A 20,003-nucleotide genomic window follows, 5' to 3' on the forward strand; every position below is an offset into this window, starting at 1 on the left:
CAACGAGCGCCCGCGGCGGGTGCGCGCGTGGGGCTGACGCGGAAATCTGAATGGAGCTCGCGGGCCGGCGGGGCCGGGGCGGGGCCAGCGCGGCCGCCGCTGCTGAGGGGGCTCGGCTGGGGCGGCCCCGCTCCGCGTCCAGGGGTCCCGCGGCCTCGCCATGGGGCCCGGCCCCTCTCCGCCACCGGGCCCCGCGCCACGACCGACACGCGCGGCCTTGGCCGTGCTGCTCTGTGCCGCCGTGTTGCTGTCGCTGCCTGTTCGCGGCGCCGGCGAGCGGCGGCGCTTGGCGTGCTCCACCTGCCGGGGCATCGTGGACAGGTTCAACCAGGTGGGCCACGGGGTGCGGGCAGACAGCCCCGCGGTGGGTCTGGGGTTCGCGGGGGCTCCCGACGGGGTCGAGCAGCGGCGTAGGTGGTTCCGCGCCTGCGGCGTCGAGGGGCATTGCTGGCCCTATAGCCGGGCAACGCCGGCCGACTCCGAGCCCAGAGGCCGCGCTACGGGAGCGCCTCCACCGGAGCCGCGTTCGGGGCGGCGCCCGGCCCGGTGATGGGGCAGCGGCGGGTCCCGCTCCGGCAGCGGTCGCGGTGCGGAGGCGGATGGGTGGCAAAGCTCCTTCATCTCTGACGCCAAAGGTGTTTTCGTGTCAAAAGGCTGGCTCCGCTGCAGCGTGTCCAGCTCCATAGGAAGTGCTGATGGGAAGCTTCGTTCCCAAACATTCACTATTTGTTGCCACTTGCAGCAGCCTTACGTGTGGCAGAGTAATTGTGCGCCGGCAGCGAGGGCTGCTGCCCCTGGTGAGCGGTGCTTTGTGCTCTCCGCACGCGTGTCGGCTGCTGCAGGCTCGCCAGGGCACTTGAGCCGTGGGGTGTGCTGCCAGGTGTCGTCTGGTGGCATCGGCTGTGGCTGGGGACAGCTGTGCTGATCGCCCTCTTGTACGGTTGTGTGCTTAACTTACAACTTGGTGCAGACCGGGCTGTTATCAAAACTGAATGAAGTAGAGGTTCTGTTCAAATGATAACAAATAATAAATTTCCGGAGAACTTGAAGAAGAAGGGTGTAAAGTTTCACATGTGTGGGGCTTTTTTTTTGTAAATCAAGACTGTAACATGGCTTTGTTTATACATTAAGAAAATTTAATCATGTTGTCTTATAACATACGCTTTCTCACTTTTCGTGTTGTCATTAGCTGTTGCTTTCACTCAGGAATTTGAGCTGCAGCTTGAGAGCTCTACTGTAGTTTATGCATGGCACTTTCCATAATTTCGATATAAGCATTTGTTATTGCCCTTATTTTTGGTTAGAAACAAACCCTATGTAATTCCTGGTACCTTTTATTTATAGGGTTTAGCAGATACAGCTAAAAAAAACTTTGGTGGTGGAAACACTGCTTGGGAAGAGAAGACGCTGTCAAAGTACGAGTCCAGGTGAGCTGTCTCAGTGCTTCTCATTTAGCTGCTTTTTGTGTTCACTGTGTGTAACTTCACTATAGCAATGTTTGTTTGGAACTAAGTATTGAACTTGGCAGCTAAGGTTTCTCTTGTCCAAACCTTAAATTCTTAATGATTATAGTGTTACAGAACATTGTAATCTAAAGATTATAGCAAAGACTCAATGCCTTATTATTTCCTCCATTCATCTTGTTTCTGAAAGCTACAAAAGTTAATTATATTATTGTTGTCATCTTATTGCAAAGCTCCCATACCTTCTCTGTGATTTCTCATGTGCAGCTCCTCACAGCACAGACAACAAACTCCAATTCTCTTCACAGCACAACCAACAAACTCCAGCTCTCTCCTCACCCAGCTAACCCACTCTTTTGTAGTACTCGTCTTCGTATTGGACACAGCTGTGGCCTATTAAGGGCAGCCTGTTCCTAATCTTTGGTGATTGGTACAGCTGCAGCTCCTCAGGTGTGGCATTGCCTTCTGCACTTTCTTTATTTTCTTACATTCTATTCCTCCACGTTATTAGTTATAGTAGGGGTTTTTTTCTGTTTACCTATTAAAGTAATAAAATAATGAATCTAATAATGGTCAATTTTTTATTGCTAGTCATAAAAGGTACAGAGTACTGAAATACTTGATTTGGAATTGAAGGCAGTATCTTCTCCCTAGAGTTGTCACTGTTGCACTGCCAAAGAGAAGGCAGATTACTGTACGCGTACCTGGTTAGCCATGGAGAAAAGTAACCTGATACCTTTCTCCTGCATTTCAAATTAATTTTTTTATCTTAGTTGGAGCACTGAGATGTTGCTGTGAGATTCACATGCTTGTGTTAAATAAAAATACATTAAATTTATTGTTGAACATTAAAATACTGTATTCCAGTTTTCTGGGAAGCTAAAAAAATCTCTCAAATCTACAATCTAGAAATGTAGTAAATGCAAGCAAGTCACAACAGTCTTGTGGTTGTTATTTTGGGTTTGGGTTTCTTTTTTGACTGAAGTAATGTTTATTAGTTCTTTACTCTGATGTTTTGAAATTAATTCAGGCCACCCCATAAACTGATGAAATATTCTCACTGAAGTCTGGCTGCTCTGTCAGGTCTTGAGTTGTATTGAACATTTAAATTAAATTTACAGTTTTCCTTCTCTGCTTGTAGTGAAATTCGTCTTGTGGAGATCATAGAGAATCTGTGTGACAGTAGTAACTTTGAATGTAACAACATGGTAGAAGAACATGAAGAGCTGATAGAGAAATGGTGGTTCAAATTGTAAGTATCATTTTCTTGGTGAAGATCTTTGTGTGAATAAATTACCTAAGAGGATGAGCTAATAATGTTAAATCTTGTGCCTGAACAACAGCAGTATGGGTAATTTATTCATTGTCTTTCAAGAGTTGCCATTGGGCACAGCTGCTTTCAGGCTAACTTTTAGTATCATGTGCTGCTGTCCTGTGTTCTTTTGGATTTTCAGTTACAGCAGTGCTGCACCAAAGCATCTACACTTGTTTCTTATACACTGTCCACTTAGTAGTAGACAGTAGGGTGTCAAGGCAAACTAACATTGGAAAATTTTGAAGTTTAGTTCCTTATGTTTTTCTTTGTTGCAAAACTGCAAAGGGCTCTTTGGTTCTTGTGGGGTTTTTGTTTGCTTGCTTTTTTTCCCTGAAACTACATTTTGTTCTGGCAATCAAAAGAATAGTTGGTGCTAATCAGGGTAGAAGTTGAATCTCTTGCAGATGGTGGAGTAGCAGCTGACTTTTCTACCTGCAATTTAAGTTAGACTGGGATTTGTGTTATAGCTAAGCTTTTTGTATACCAGTCTTAAATATAATTAGTGCATGGATGGCAGTGTAACATTTAGATTTCTTAATGTTTGAGATTTTTAGTTCCAAATCACATTTCTTCTAAGTATTTTTCACTAATTTAAACTGTCAGCACTCCTAATTAGCTAGAATTCAATAGGGTAAACTGCCATTATAATGTTTCATAACTGGATAAGGCTTTTTGATACTCTGCTTTCTTCTAAATGACTGCTTTAGCCTTTTACCTAACTATACAGGATTGTATATATGTTAACACGTAGTGAAGGGAATAGAGTAGAATAGCAGAGCAGGAAATAGAATATTTCTGTTGGAAGGAACCTAAAAGGATCACTTAGTCCCAGTGCCTGACTGCTTCAGGGCTGATGAAAAGCTAAAGCATCTTGTTAAGGTCATTGTGTAACCACTCCTAAAGCACTGATAGGCTTGGGGCCTCCCCCACCTCTCTGGGAAACCTGTCCCAGTGTTTGATCGCCCTCTTGGTAAAAAAATGTTTCCTGATGTCCAGTCTGAACCTCTTCTGGTGCAGCTGTGAACCTTCCCCTGTGTCCTGTCATCAAACACAGCAGAGATCGGCACCTCCTTCTCCCCTTTCCCTCCTCAGGAAGCTGCAGAGGGCAATGAGGCCACCCCCTCCACCTCCTCCTAGACAAGCACAGAGTCCTTAGGTCCTCCTCATAGGACATGCCTTCCACAAAGGTAAACTATGCAACCCAGAGTCTTTAATTGGGCGAAAATTTGCAGAACATAACTAGAAAATTTGGCATAGTAAACTTCCTAAAATAATAAAAACAATTAATAAAATACATTGGGTTTGGAAAGTGTCTGTCTTTAATAGACCATTTGAGTGCATGCAATTGATTGTTTGCCTTCCTTTCTTTAACCTGCAGTATCCAAATGTCATTCAGTTTCTGTGGTAGTTTCCAAATACAGTTTCTTTGCCCATGAATACCTTAGGCATTTTTTGCCTAAGTTGTTCCATAGAGGGTGATCGATCACTGGAACAGGTTCCCCACAGCACCAAGCCTGTCAGAGTTCAGGAATCATCTGGAGGACACTCTTGCTCACACAGTTTAGTGTAGGAAGTCCTGTGAGGAGCAGGGAGCTGGACTCAATTAATTGGGGTTGTATGCTGGTGCTCAAGTAGCACATAACTAACTTCTTAGTTTTAAACATGCCTTCTAAAATAATACTTGATCAATGCTAAAAAAATGAGAAATTTTAACCCAGTCATCAAGTAGCCAATAATTTGAACAGATAATAACATCTCTTCCAGGCTGTCTTCTGTATACTTGAGATAAAAATACAGCAAGTATTTATAAGAGAAAGACTTAACTAAGACTGTCTAAACTGTATCTAAACCTTCCCTAAAAGTAAGGTGTTTAAAAAAAGATGTGTGTGTATGTATGAAGAATTGATTTTATTTGTTGCTGTTATTTAACTTTTTTCCTAAATATAATTTGTAAAATTTGAGTAGAGCTTGATAATAGTATTGTATTTTAAAAGGGACATTTTCAAATTGGAGGACTTCTAGAAATTGATTCCTGAAATCTTCAGAAGAATTACATTTCTAATCTGTCATGTGAAATAGGTTTCTCTCCTGTGTTGTGCTGGGTCAGTTGTGTGAGCTGGCTTTTAAAGAATCTTTGTTCTTTTTGTTTGTAAATGAATATCTTTCATATACAGAAAGAAGAAGTATCCAGATTTGTTTAAGTGGTTTTGCATTGAAACAATAGAAGTTTGCTGCCCTGCTGGAACTTATGGACCCGATTGTCTTGGTAATTTGTCTTCTGAAAAATTCAGTAGCAGATACAGTTTGTATCTGTTGTACAGTTTTTTTACTGTTTGTTTCAGTCTTTAATGTCACAGACAAACACATGATGTATGATATTTTGCATGAGACACAGGCTGCTGTGTAGTATGTACCTGCTTGCTGCCTCATGGTTGATTGGCTGCCTTGGGAATATCCTGCCTGATTAAAACTCTTCTGGGCATGTAGTAATGTACTGAGCTGTCAGGGGTACCAAGATGTGCAGAAACAATCAGTCTGATGCTAATATCTACACCTGATCCATCCTTAAAGGCTCTCTGTCACGTGAAGTCTGTCATTAAGGTGGCCTTGCAGAATCTGTGTAGACAAGAATCCTTGGCCAGTTTCAAGAGTAAAACAACCCAAATGCTGCTGGGGTTTAAATGAACTTGCAACTGAGGATCAGATAAAAAGGCAATGAGAAAAATTGGATAAAAGTTGGTGGGAGATAAAAGTAAGGTCTTTGCAAAAGTGATGAGAGATGTCTTGGCCTCTGAAGCTGCTAATATTTATAAATCTCTAAAACTTCACACCTTATTAAGAGATTGATTTTGGCCACGTAATATATTGGTAAAAACTAAGTCTCCATTCCCTATATTGATCTAAACGATAGCTGGTAGATTTTTACAAATGTAATATGAGCCTTCTCAGAGATACAGAAAAAATAAAGATACCAATTTTATCCAGGAAGCTCGGAAAATAAATAAAATTTTGAGCCATGGTCTTTATCCAAAATCAAATTGATAACTGAACTTTCCTGGAGATTGCTTTGAGTTTCCCTTATGCTTGAATATATTATTAAGCATTGCCTTACTGCAAAACTTTTAGTTATTCTCAAGGGTGAAAAAGACTCTTGGAAATTATATCTTACTTTAATGTGACAATTTAAAATTAATTCTTATTTTATTTTTTGTGAAGAGGGAGGGACTTTGGGTCTTTGTGTCTGAGAGTAGAAAGCTATTTCCTTAAACATCTGATTTAAAAATACCTTTGATCCTTTTTTAGCTTGTCGTGGTGGATCAGAAAGACCTTGCCATGGAAATGGCCACTGTGATGGGGATGGTACCCGAGGTGGGGATGGCTCATGCAGCTGTAAGAAGGAGTACACAGGACAGTTTTGTTTGGACTGTTCTAGCGGGTACTTCAGTTCCTTGAGAAACGAGACACATTCTGTTTGTACAGGTAACAAAGTCTTAACACATGCTTATATCTTTGTGTTACTGCTTCAGTTTTTGCAAGCAAAACTAGAAACATTTGAAACTAACAAATGCAGAAACAAAACACGGTTTGGCCGGCTTTAAGCATAAAAGACATGTCCATCACTTTAGTGGAATTCTGAGATTTTGCTAAGTCATCTTTCCACACTGCCCTTGATTTTTAAATTGTTTTTTTCTGCTTTAACAAGAATTCATAAAAATCTTTTCTTCTCTGCTTCCAAAGTACTGTTAAAATTTTGAGCTGAAATGACTACATACTGGACTGCTTTAAGAGCTAGATTTTCCTCAAGTCTCAGATAAGCTTAAATGGAATAAATGGAAACAGTTGATCTGTACTGCAGACTACTTAGATTCCAGTTAGATATGCCTAAGTTTAGTTTTGAAACAAAGTCAGATCATAGGAATAAAATTATGTATTGGTCAGTTTTTCAATTCTTCTTAGACCCTTGATGAGATTCTGCAACAGCTACATCCTGATCCTGGGGTCTAACAAGATTGTTTTTAAATAGTCTATATTGTTGTTGTTTGGTTTTTTTTAATCTGGTTGTGTAGTAATTCTTTATGATTTGTTTTAGATGACAATATATAACATACAAATGTTACATAGGTGTGTTATTTATGTATATTATATATATATGTATACAATATGCAGCTGGATTTCTAGTATAGTTCCTTCTGAATTCTTCAGAATTAAATCACTTCATACATTTCTCTCATAGCTAGTTGCAAATGTAAGTTGTGTGAGGATTCATTAGGTGGAGAAGTTCAGAGTTTGATGTTTAAACTCATGTCCCAGCCTTGAGGGGCTGAGCTAAGTTTGCCTTCCTGATCTCCTCTTTCCAGATATTTTAGAAATTGGACCTTCCACTGCTAGTCACTAGAATTTCATGGCAGTGTTTTCAGTGGTGAAAATAACTGTAATTGCTAGGTTTGGTTTCCAGTGGTATTTTGGGATTTTGCAGTTGTTTTGGTCAGATAGCTGCATGTTTCTAAATTAAATCTTGATCTTATGGAGGTATACTGCCTGTGAATGGGAGTTTCAAGTCCCTAAAAAATGATGGCTTCCACTGAATCCTAAATAAAGTGTTCTGTGAGAGTTTGTGTGCCCGAACTTGTCTTGGGATCTCTCAACAAAACTCAGGTTGAAGTTTTCTCCTCTCAGCCTGCCATGCTGCCTGTAAGACTTGTACTGGTTCGAGTAACAAGGACTGCCAAGATTGTAAAGAAGGCTGGATTAAAAATGAAAATGGAGCTTGTGTGGGTGAGTAATGCTTGGCAGACTTCAAACAGGTTTTGTAGTAACACTGGCTAGTAAGATTAGATGGCATCACGTCCAAGTTTTATTGTATTTTATGGAAATGATCTGTCAGTTTAGATTTCTACAGTTTTATTAGTCTCTCTCTTCCTCACTTATTTCATATTGCAGGAAAGCAGTATTTTCTCACCACTGATTGCCTGGTGATGATAGTTACCTTTATCATACTGTTCTGCATGTCTTTTTAGTTTAATGGGATTCATAGAGCAGCAAGTGGGGTGTTTCTTTTTAGACCTGAGTTTTCTTGGTGTTTATTTGTATGCTAAACAATATCCTGCTTCTGACTTAAGCTCTTTTGTCAATTAGTAGAAGATTTATATAGACTTTATTACATATTTTGTACTAATTGCACATTTTCCTTCACATAACTGTCATAAATGCTCAACCCTAATAGAGTTCAAACACTTCACTAAAAGCCATGCATGCTGACTTTTCCTATTGCTGGAGAGAAGTACCAGGAGACATCAAGATCAGTTCATGTCTTCCATTAATTTCTTACCTGTTTCTGTCTTAGCATTTAAGTTGGGTTACGAGATAAGTGTGAAATACTTCAGGAAAAATTCAAACACTAAGAACACTCCCAATGCAGGAATACACTAGGGCAGAGTAACACATTCTGTTTAAGTGGTTGAATTTGACCCTTTAAAGACCTCTAACATAATGCCTGGAAACAGTGTCTTAGAAATTATGTGAACAGTGCTTCCTTTTCAAAGTTCCAGTGAGAGCTGGTTTTAAATTACAGCTCTTGCAATACCTGCTTAGGCAACTACTGAGCACTCCCAGGGCAGTTTTAAGATGCTCTGGTACTGTCTTCTGTACAGCTGAGGTTTTTACAGATAGTTATTGCCACTAATGAACTATTAATCAATTGAGTAATCAGTAGGAATGATGGGTGCAGCAACAGGAGGAGAGTGACAGCAGTGACAGGAAGAGAGGGACTAAAAATAGCCTTTCTGTCTTTGAATTTTTTAATGAAATACTGTTGCAGCCTTTCCTCAAAATCATAAGGCTTGCATGTTTTAACTCTGCAGTAGAATTGGTTTTCAGCTTGACTGGTCCTAATCATAACTTGGTTTGTTCCAGTTTGCTTTCTGTAGAATACTAAGAGGTGCATGTATGTGCAATAGTACACATTTTTAGTCATATAAAAAGCTCTGTAACTTGGTAGTGTAGGAGTACAGAAGAAAATAATGTTCCACAACAATAGTGTGTCTGCTTGTTTGTTATGATATCTGCATAAATGCATGACTTGAAAATGGCAGGGATTGCAGGTATCCTGAAAGTTATTTAATTTGACCTCTTGAATTTCTAATACATCTCTTATTGTCATCACAAAGTGTATGAGGATCAGTTTAGATTTTCTAATTCAGGTTTAAGCTGAACAAAACTGTGTCTGTTACCATGCTAGTTCTGTGTCTCCCATGTTGCACCTGACCCCAAACTCATTGCAACAACTATTCTCAGTGCAGTCAGTTCATGGCATTCAAGTATTAATCTGTCTATTTAATCATAACTACTATGTTAGGTAACTTGTCACTTTTTATCTTTCAGATTTAGATGAATGTGTTGCTTCTCCTTGCAAAGATCACCAATATTGTTTGAACACAGATGGATCTTTCTCATGCAAAGGTTTCTTTTCAGTCTTCTGTTGTATTTTACTGTCTAGAATCCTAAACTAATGCTAGAGGTAATGCTTAGAAAGTGCCTGATAGGTATTTGGTACAGTGTGGTCTGATCCTCACTGGGCATGGGATGAGGCTTTAGACCGATTGTATGAGCAAATAAAGAGATTTCTGGTTATTTCTGCTTGGCTTTTGTGAGACACTCCAGCTCTGGGGCCTCCAGGGTAAGGCAGGCATGGACCTGCCTGAGTGGGTGCAGAGGACAGCTGTGAAAGTCTTGATCAAGAGGGTCACCTCCCCTATGAGGACAGGCTGAGAGAGCTGGCATTGTCCATTCTGAGCAAGAGAAGGCTCTAGAGCCTTTCAGTACCTAAAGAGTTCTGCAACAAAGGTGGAGAAGGACTCTTTACAAGGGCATGTAGTGGACAAGACAAGGGGGAATGGATTCAGGCTGAAATAGATTAGATTATATATTAGGAAGAAAATCTTTACCATGAGGGTGTTGAGCCACTGAACCTGAGAAGTTATGAATGCCCTGTCCCTGAATGTGTTCAAAGACCAGTTGGCTGGAGCCCTGATCTACCTGGTGTAGTGAAAGGTGTCCAACCTGTGGCAGGGGGGTTGGAACTAGATGATCTTTAAGGTCAACTTCCAGCCCAAGCCATTCTGTGATTCCTTGTGTGGCTAAGCCATCTGACTTTAGGGTGGTATTTTAAACCCCAGATAGACAATTTTTTTTATGCATAAAATATTTTATCTTTAGCATGTGATGCCAGCTGTGTAGGTTGCACAGGAGAAGGTTCTGAAAAATGTAAGACCTGCGCATCTGGATACGTGAAGGAAGATGAGAAGTGTACAGGTTGGTGGATTTAGCAGTACCTGGTAGAATGCTGGTTAGCTCACTCTTGGTTAGCCATGCTGAGGAGCTCATGGGTGCATTCACATTTGTGTGCTTCAGCTTTCATGCCTGTCAAAGTGAGCCCAGTCGTTCTGATATTAGCTGCAAAGACATTCTCAATAAATTACTTTATATTACTGAGCTGATATGCTTGACAAGACTTAAAGTGAATCACTGGTACAAAGGAACAAGGTATTTTGTAGTAGCTTCAGGAAACAGCTACATGAGTCTTTGTCAGTTACTTACCATTTCATCAGATCTGTGTTTCTATTCATTTTGTAGCAGAAAGGCAGGCATTGTGATAATCCATCAATGTCCAAGTTCAAATTATATTCATTCTTAGTGAATTAAAATGTGAAATTAGACTTCCTCTGTGGAAAAGCACAAGACACATGCATAATCTGAAGTAGCTATTAACTGTGATGGTGTAGTGTTTACAAGCTCTGTTCCCTTTAGCTATACTTTGATGGCATAAATAGAAAATGACTGTGGGGGAAATGTTCAGTAGGTTCAGACGAATTGCCTAATTGTGACAAACATAACTACTTAATACATTTCTCTGTACAGGGACTTGCAAAACATAATAAAACAGCAGTACTAGGTGTTATCTGAATAACTTTGAAACAGTCCAAATATTAACAATTAGATTATTTTAACAGATGTTACATTTGTTGCAGCAGCATTCTGCTCCTCAGTGTTTTTCATATTTGAATAGAGTTTGGTTTATATGACTGAGCACAAATATGGTTTATAACAAAATAACAGCAGTGGACTCTTTCTTTCCCTGTGCTGTCTCTAGATATAGATGAATGTAGCCTTCCTGAAAAGGTCTGCACAGAAGAGAATCAAGACTGTGTTAATACGTCAGGTAGTTACAAATGTGTATGTTCAGAAGGGTTTGAAGATAAGGATGGAACATGTGTTCAAACTGTAAAATCAGGTAAGTAGCTTTTCAGGGACAACTTAAAAAAATATACTGTATCAACAACTTGAAGTTTTATATAAGTCTAAGGATCTAGTTACTTGTAAATCCCTCTATATTATTTCTCATCTTCACACAACTGGTCTGTATCAATAGTTTATAGTGCAGGCCACACTCTGATGTGTGTTTTTTTGCCTAAAGATAGTTTGTTTTTAAACATTCTGTTTTTGTGTTGCTACATTTTTGCTTAAGTCAAGGTTGTGTTTTTAAGTCACTTAAGAGTTTGGCTTTGTTACATAAAATGAGGTAGCAAATTTCTGATGTCATAAAAATGAGCATGTCCTCCCCACTTCTTTCCTTTATCATTAATTATAGTGACTTAAGGGTTTATCTGATTGCATGCAATCTTCAATTCATTGAAATCTCTGAAAATTACAAATTGAAAAAAGAATTACAAATTCTTTTTGCTGGATAAAAATGCTGAATTTGTTTATTTTGTGATCATGTAAGTGCCAGAGCTGGTGTTAAGATGAAAATGGGGAAGACATCCATCTATCAGTCATAGGGAACTGTTCAGCTTCACTTAAATTATAACTTTGTCAAAAAAATTCAGCTGTCATTTTTTCTAGGATGTGTTGAGCCATATGGACAGAACTACATACATTAAATGTTCCATTACTCCATCTAGGCCTCTTTTACAATTCCAAAGAGAAAGGTGGGATTATTTTGCAGGAGTGGTAGGAGAATAGATGAGAGACACCTAATTTCATATCTTTTCTTTCTACTTCTTAGCTTCTTTGGTTGTTTTTTTTACCCCCCCATTTCCATCCCCAAGGCTGATTTTTCATCTTGTACTAAAACGGTGTAATGATGGATGTTGTATTGCTGCTCAAGGCCACTCAGTTCATTCCTTTTACTCTCAGTGCTCACCATTATTAGTCCTTTAGAATCTTCTCTAATACAGATGTGCAGGGTATAACAAAGTTACTACCTTTGTTAATGTGATCTGACATTTTTAAACTAAAAGTAAAATAAAAGGTAGACAAATTGACTTAGGTTTTTTTGTTTAGATAATGCTTTTCCCAATATAATAATAATAAAATTGCTCTGTTTTTTTAAAAGTTGTTTTAACATTTGAACTGAGCAGTTTGTAGTATAAAAACAATTTTGATTAAGACTTGCCCTACTTTTTCAAATACCAAAACTGCTACTGACAGGTTGTGTGGAAAGGAGGAAATTCACTGTGAATAGCTGAAAACAAAAGCCTAGAATAGAAGTGCCTGTGCTGATTTTTTTTCCTTCCACTAATAGTATAATATCAATTTATTTGAAAAATTTTGTTTTCATATAGTAAAAAAAATAAATACAGGCTTAGGTTAGGAGAATGGTGCAAATAGGTGTTATATATATATGACTTAATTGCTTCTCTGGTCTTGATAAATATGTTAATTTGGGTGTCTATTTAAAAAAAATCCTAATTTCCAAAATCAGAATTATATATATATAATTAATTATATATGTATAATTGATAGAAGATCTGTATTCTAACTGTGGTATTTAACTTCACAGGAGAGGAAGTAGAGAGTGAAACAGCTGAGCCTTCACATACTGAACATGTTGACTTATGATCTGCATTCAGAACCAAAAGACATTCCTATCTGAAGTTTTAAATTATTGGACTAAGCCTCTGCTAGCTGACATACTGTGGAAGTGGTATGAAATACACAGGTTGCCATTAAGACTTTTTTTTAAATGGTGACAACCTGCTCTTTAAGCTGCATTTCTTTATTCTTAAATCCCACTTTTTATATAATTCTTCAAAAACAACACTCTAGATGGGTTAGTATAAAATTTGACTGAACATAACACTGTACCCAGCAACTGTAAACAACTTGCAGGCTTCTCATTCTAGTGCCTACTGAAAACTCTTATCTTCTGGAAGAATTTAGTTGCACTTCATAATTTAAGGAAAATTTAGACTGAAGTTTGTTGTTTCTAATCATGAGAAATATTTCTGTAATTGAAATACAGCTTTTGGAAATTGTCAAAGGGAATCTCTATGGGGGGGAGGGAAGCACTGTTCCCTTAAACAAAATAGAATGCCTAATATTGCATTCAATAAAAGTGTATTTTGTTGGAATGTGCCTTAAAATTTTTAAGATGTTAATACCTTGATGTGTTGTCATGGCTATTTTTCTTTTAAGTCAGTGAAAAAACACCAAAACCACAAAAGCAACCCAAGCAGCCCCCAAAAAAACAAAACCCCAGAACCCTGTAAACCATATTTCAGTTCAGCACTGAATTCAAACAGTTGTACTGGAATATACATGACATAAAAACCCCAACCCAACAACATCTTTTCTCTCACACACACTTTCCTCTAAAGGAAGAATTATGTCAATTTAACTTTTCAAAGGCAGGTAAACAGGTCTTTCTGACAGATATTTGCATCAACTATGTATACTAGTTTAGAAGGTGATGAAAAGTGGGTTTGGCTAACACATGCCTGCAATGGCTCATAGTTATTATGTGAGTGCTGTCTGGGATTGATTAATACAGGACTTTGACTACAACCTACTGCTGTGTGTAATGGCTTCCTGTCTACTGCAGAGCAAGCATACTACAATAAATTTTTCATCTTGTCTCTTGTGCCATTTCAGAGGGAAAGCTTATAAGCATAGCATAGACACAACTTCCTATGTGTTGTCTCTAAGCCTAAAGGCAAGTATAAGAGCTAAAATGGATATATCCTGTAGGACTATTTTTATTTACAGTTGTAACTAAAACAAGGACCATCCACAAACAGTCTCTGGTGGAAGTGAGTAAAATTTAGAATACATTGTTGTGGTGGATACAAGGGGTTGTAGAATACAGCTAAGAAGATCAAGTTTAGGCTTGACTATGAAGAGGTTACAAACTCTGAGGTAAGGGGACATAAAAAGGCTATGAATAGGATTGATCTACTCTGTTGGGCAGTAAAGGTCAGACATCTTCCATATACTTCTGAAAACTTGTTCAAGCTAAGTCTCAGTTCAGTTTGTGAACAGTGCATGGAGGATTTGTATGTGTGATAGATAGATAGATAGATAGATAGATTCACCTAGGTGAATATTGTACAAAATCCGATTCTGTTGGATTCTTAGGTTAAAAGCTGTCTAAGCTGATCTTGTGCATGGTAGTTTAAATACCTAGTGATATTAAAGTATCTGTAACAGTTTTCTTTAACTGTTTTACCTAGATGTTTCTTAACTTGCCAGTCAGAGTATGAAATATTCAGTGCTTTCTCAGCTGTAATTGTCTAAGATGGGCTTATTTGCTACAAAATCTTGCAAGTTGAAGGGTAGGCATTGTATTTAATGAGTAGTAAATCAAAGGGAGGAAAAAGTAGACAGTTTGGGAAGCACATGGAATACAACTCAAGGATCTTTAGGGAGTTTTAGTACAGGTATAGCCAGTTACAGTAGTATTGGGCCCTAGGGATCCTGCAGGAGTGTAGCTTCTCTGTGTTACTCACTCACATTTAACTCCCAGGTGTTGCAGGTTGTGCTATGAATGGTTGTTAATCATAGCAGGAAATGTTGGTTTAGCAACTACCATCAGCTCATACTCAAGGGAATTGTCTGTCCAATGTAAACTCCTTATTAGTGTTCCAAGCCCAAAATAGCGCTTCCCTATGAAGAAGAACTTGCTACTCTTAAGTACCTTTCAACTGACTTGGGGCTCTGGGGGATACCTGATGAGGTTCTTAACTGCATTGTGGAAGCATTTGCTTCCCACCTGCCAAAGCTTTGGATAGAAAGCCTTAACTAAATTGTCTAAGTTAAGCCCAACTCTGAGATGAACTGATAAAAACCAAAAATTTTGGTTTTCTGTGGTGATAAAGAGGAGAAATTCTTCCTTGCCTGACCTGCAAAAGTAATGAGTAGTCTGATACAACCAGACTGTTTTTCAGTTCTGGAGAAAAATGCTTGCAGCTTTCCATTACCAGAGTAGAGCCATCAATCAGACTGTTGTTCCCTAAAAAACATACAGATGTAGTACCTGGATATTAGGAGTCACTAATATTCTATTTTCCTCAATTCTCCCATTCTCCTGCCATCAAATATAGGCACATATTGCTCTGCATTAAATTATTGTGGAGTCCAGAAAGGTGAATTCAACTATTTAGAGCTTCCACTGAAGGAATATAGGCCAAGGTATGTATGTGATAAATATTTAGTACTATGCTGCTGTCTTCTGCCCTCTTGATGCTGAGTTTTGAAAGAGTTAGTTCCCTTGTTTTGTTCTGTATTCTCCTTTTACTTCTTCAGATTGTAATTACTGCTTCATTTTAGAAGTTGGAACAAAAAATTTTTTTGACTGAACTTAAATCTTTTTTTCCCCTCTCTGCTTGAATACAGCAGGGATTGGATTCTGAGTTGTCTTGGGTTTTGCCCTTTATAATCAGTGGAGAGGGTGGAAGAGTAAGATTTGAACTGATTAGCAGAAACTGGCCATGAAGGTAGAGTGCATTTTGTTAACCAAGCCAGTCCAGACTACCAGTGCTTTCTTCTGTATTTGTTAATATTTTGGTGCTGAAAGAAAGCTGTTTCCATTAAATTTTTCATTGCATTGTAAGGACATCTGGTTATGTGATACAAGACTTTAGACTTAGGGTTGTCTGGAAGTAGAGGTCTCATGCCCAGCTATACAAGTATGTTGGTAAATACTTCAGAAGTGATCTGAGATAATCCAACAAACAAGATTTGTGCCTGCCTCAGTGAAGTGTTGGTTAGGTACTTCTGTCATGAGTACCAAAGTGAATTTCTAAACCCACACCTATGATTTATTTTGTAAACTTCATACTGTGGTATCAAACTGGAAGCAGCGTCCCTTTTCCTAAATTGTTTTACTACTACTTTGGAGTTTCTTGACCTAAAACTAAGTGGTTTTTTGCCATGGGAAGTAGTACTCAACAGTGTATCTAGGCACTTGAAAGGACAAGATTCTCTTGTCTGTGATAGCTGGACTCCACAGAAGGTCCAGAAACACTTTCCAGGAGCAAGCAAACTTAGAGAGCTTCATGTTCCAATTAAGGCTCTAAATAAGACCAGGAAAGCAGTCTCAAGTATACAACAATCCTGCAGTGCCTAAACTTGGAAGTCAAGGTATGTGCTGAAATGTTTTCAGCTGAACATTAGTAGATAATACTGGATATTTTCTTTGATGTGAATTCCCAGCATGTCTGTAATAGACACTGAGTTCTCTTCAAGTGTAATACTATCCATTCCTAAATATGGCAAATGAATTCTCTTTTGCAGAACACCTTGATGACTTAGGTAATTCAGGAAGTCAGAGATCACCTGGAAGGGTTCAAATCATAATCTTTCTCAGGAAAGGTGCCAAAGTCTGTAAGTTATATACAAGACCAGGACACAGGTGACTGTAAAATATATGGGATATACTGTATAAACACAGGACCTTTAATGGATGATGAGAACTGATCATACATCATCCTAACATGTATGGGAGAGGTGCTACTCAGTCAGGCAGTTGTCACTTGAAGAGTCAAACAATGACATTTGCAACTTCCAAAACACCAAGAATGTGAAAATCACCAAATCATACTTCTAGTTCTTGGTGTATATGGCACTATGTGGATATATGGAGACAATTCTCCCTGATGATCAGGGTACACCCTGCCCTTCAGGTTACTTTCAGACCATCCTTAATACTGCACAAAGTTAGGCACACAAATAATTCAAATTTGCCTTAACGAGTGACCAACTGAAAAAAATATGTCGAGAGAAAAATAAACAACAAAACCCCCATCAACAAAAAGCCTTCAAAAATCCAAGAAGTTTTGGATCATATGTAGAAATAATATAGAGGACAGTTGTCCATAATAGTCCTAGCTGACCTCCTGATACCCCTCCCTGCCCTCTGTCTGTCAGACTGCTATGGATTGTTGCCTAAGATTGTAATTTATCTGTTCTGAAAGCAATCTTCTGAGGTTATTCAAAGCAACTGCCTCTGCTTCCCCCCCGCCTTCCTTGCATCAAAATTCCGTTTTTCTCATCCGTTTCAGCAGCTTCACACCTTGTCTAATTTCAAGTTTTCATTTGCTGCAGGCATACCTATAGCAGCCCTTAATATTCTTCAAGTCTTGCCAGTTCTTCTCCAAGCAGGCTTTGGCTTTCTTGATTCCATTCCTTCATGCTAAGGCAGTGGCTCTGTATTCCTTCTGGGATGTTGCAGACATCCTTTTCACTAAAAGTCCTTTCTTTAGGATTGTCCCTTCTAGGAAGCTGAAGCCCCAGAAGAAGAATGTAAACAATGGTTATCTGCTGCTGTGGAATGCAACAGGTGCACCCTGTGATTGGCCCATCTTGGATGTTTACAATTAATGGCCAATCAAGGACTGAGCCCTCTCAAACAGAGTCGGAGAGAGCTCCTTTGTTATTCATTCTTTTCTATTCTATTCTTAGCTTAGCTAGCCTTCTGAAAACTTTTCCTTCTATTTCTTTTTAGTGTAGTTATAATGTAGTATATATATATATATAATAAAATAATAAATCAAGCCTTCTGATCATAGAATCAACATTCTCATCTCTCTCTCATCCTGCAAACCCTTGTGACCATGGTCACACTGGGTCACTTGCCACTGTTTCCACCTTGTGTGTTCCTTTTTATGGCTTTAGTCAGGAGCTCATTGTTCATTCTTGTCAGCTTGTCAGCTTCCTGCCACCTTTGCTTGATTTCCCACACATCAGGATTAGGGAAAGTGATCACTGAAAATCAGCCAACTGCCTTGGACTCTTCTGTCTAGGGCTGTCTGCCTAGCTTTCCTCTCATACTGATGCCTGAACTGCCCAGGTCTACCATTCTGATATAAAGGGTTATGGCAAAGCAGTCCTGCTACTGCTTTGAAGGCAAAATAGTACTTTATTACATTTCTTGATCTACTGCTGAGGTAAAAATATTGTCTCTCTACTTAGTGGTGCTTTTTGTTGAATCCAGCCCTTCTTATTGAGTCTTAGTCAGTGGGGTGACTAGATATGCCCTATCTTGTCCCCCAGTTTGCATCACAGCATTTGATGTGTAGGATTCACATCTAGCACTGCATCCACCAGTGCAGCAACTGCATGAGCAGTAGCTGGAAAGTTGTGCAGCTAGAAAAATATGTTTCTGTTGCTGAGTTCTGTATTCACAGTGCACAGTAAATCCAGTTTGATCTTTAAATACTTATTGGGGCTGCTATGTCAGTATTTTTAACCATATTGAGAAATTATGGATACTTTGGTGGTGGTGCTTCATGTTTTGCAAATTGTGATGTCCACATAGTGTATCATTTTGGTAGATTGTGTATTTGGTAACTTCATAAATCTTTCTGTATCTCTGAGAGAGTTTTGATAGATATCATACTTGGACTAGGCAAATTTATCTTCCTTGAGGAAAAAGAAAAAGTTCCTTAAATAAAATCAGTTCTGGTTCAAACTGATTTTTTCAGCGGCTTCTAGGAATTTGGACCAGTTCTTGTTATTCTTTCCCATGTTGCGTACCTGTAAGAAATTCTCTGTAAATAGAAACCAAACAAACATTGTTTTTCTTTAGTATTTCTTAGTTTAAAAAAAATTATTTTTGTTTTTTTAATGATATGGAGGAAGAAGGAATACATACTTTAAGACTAAGAAATAAAGTGTCCTACTTATTTGGGGAAGGGGAGGTTTGTTTTGTTTGGTTTGGTTTTTTGTTCTTTGGGTTGTTTTTGTTTTGTTTTGTTATTTGTTTCTTTCTTCATATATAAAAATGGCTGCCCAAAAAAGGGATATGTGAATCAATTAGTCACTATTCTAACAAGCAAGACCTTGTGGGTCATCTTACTCTTCCCTCGCCAGTGTGGAATTATTCTCTCTGTGCCATTTGGAAATGCAGTATCTAATTAAAAATTTGCTGAGGTAATGTATTTTCTATCATTCCACATTATTTTATCTATCAGAATATATTATCATTTGATAGTAATTATTTTTAATTATTAGCACAATAAAGAAGAACTCTTCCACATGCAGCTGTGATTATGCCTCATTTGTTTGAGGTAATGCACAGACACAAAGGATAGTCCTTTGCAAAAGGTGGAAGAGGAACCTGTTCAGGGAACTGAGACTCATCTTTGACCTTTAGCATAAGAAATATGCAGCCTTTTAGTTGGTTTTCAGGTTTTTCTGTTTGTTTTGTTTCTGGAATAAGCAGTGTCACATTTTTAAGCACTAAAGCAAAGAAGATCAGAAACTACCACCAGAAAGGGATGGTGAGGTATCCGCCTTCAGTTACAATCTCTTGGAGCTGTTTAATAATGGGGCCAAGAGCCTTGACTGAAGCAGCAAGCTCTTAGTATTTAGGTTAGGAAATAAAGAATTGTCTCTATTCCCTTTTTTCATTTACTCATCTTACATTGAAATGCTTATGTTCATAAAGAAACACTTTCATAGGTAGGTATATATAGACCTGTGTGCCATAGATAAACAACGGCCAATTGAAGTACTTCATAGTTTTGGGGTTTTTTTCATTATGCATCATAAGATATGCAGTGATTAAAATAAATTCTTCCTACCTGATGTCAACTTTTGCAACAAGAAATTTTATTTCAGTGTGGCCTGTCGAAACTAGATAAACTCTTCCCATGAGCTTGCAAGGGAGAAAAGATGAGTCATTAAGACACAAGCTGTGTCTTCTAGGACATAATTCTGTTGTCAATTAATTGCACACTGTTCATGTTCCAAGCAGAGTGTCCCTAGAATAAGTTTTGGTTTAGGCTAAACTTTTCACACAGATGGCACTTTACAGGCTATTTGACAAGACAGCCATTCTAATGGGACAGTTCTGGAATTCCAGTTGTTTGGGAAAGAGCTCTGTGGCCTGTGGTGCAATGTTGCTTCAGGCATTCCCTTTATAGCTGATAAATGCTACAGCACAG

The 20,003-nt window shown here is 38.7% G+C and overlaps 1 protein-coding gene across 1 annotated transcript; it reads left to right on the top strand.

Moving 5' to 3' along the window:
* Positions 1 to 117: 117 nt before the first annotated feature.
* CRELD2 (cysteine rich with EGF like domains 2) lies at positions 118 to 13,190 on the top strand. Its single transcript, XM_054274930.1, has 10 exons — positions 118 to 331; positions 1,345 to 1,427; positions 2,605 to 2,715; positions 4,953 to 5,044; positions 6,082 to 6,258; positions 7,456 to 7,554; positions 9,160 to 9,237; positions 9,994 to 10,089; positions 10,928 to 11,068; positions 12,620 to 13,190. Exons 1-10 carry the CDS (start codon positions 161 to 163, stop codon positions 12,676 to 12,678), a joined length of 1,107 nt encoding a protein of 368 aa, XP_054130905.1. The 5' UTR covers positions 118 to 160; the 3' UTR covers positions 12,679 to 13,190.
* The last annotated feature ends 6,813 nt before the right edge of the window (positions 13,191 to 20,003 follow it).

The sequence above is a fragment of the Melozone crissalis genome, unplaced genomic scaffold, assembly GCF_028551555.1.
Source record: "Melozone crissalis strain CALT ecotype California unplaced genomic scaffold, PUWL_Pcris_2 ptg000004l_1, whole genome shotgun sequence".
Taxonomy (NCBI): domain Eukaryota; kingdom Metazoa; phylum Chordata; class Aves; order Passeriformes; family Passerellidae; genus Melozone; species Melozone crissalis.

What these genes read in the sequence shown, in the direction of transcription:
- CRELD2 (XM_054274930.1), top strand. Translation starts at nt 161, where the DNA reads ATGGGGCCCGGCCCCTCTCCGCCACCGGGCCCCGCGCCACGACCGACA. An exon ending in TCGTGGACAGGTTCAACCAG is followed by an intron (nt 332 to 1,344) that starts GTGGGCCACGGG and finishes TTTTATTTATAG; the next exon opens with GGTTTAGCAGATACAGCTAA. An exon ending in TGAAAATGGAGCTTGTGTGG is followed by an intron (nt 7,555 to 9,159) that starts GTGAGTAATGCT and finishes TTTATCTTTCAG; the next exon opens with ATTTAGATGAATGTGTTGCT.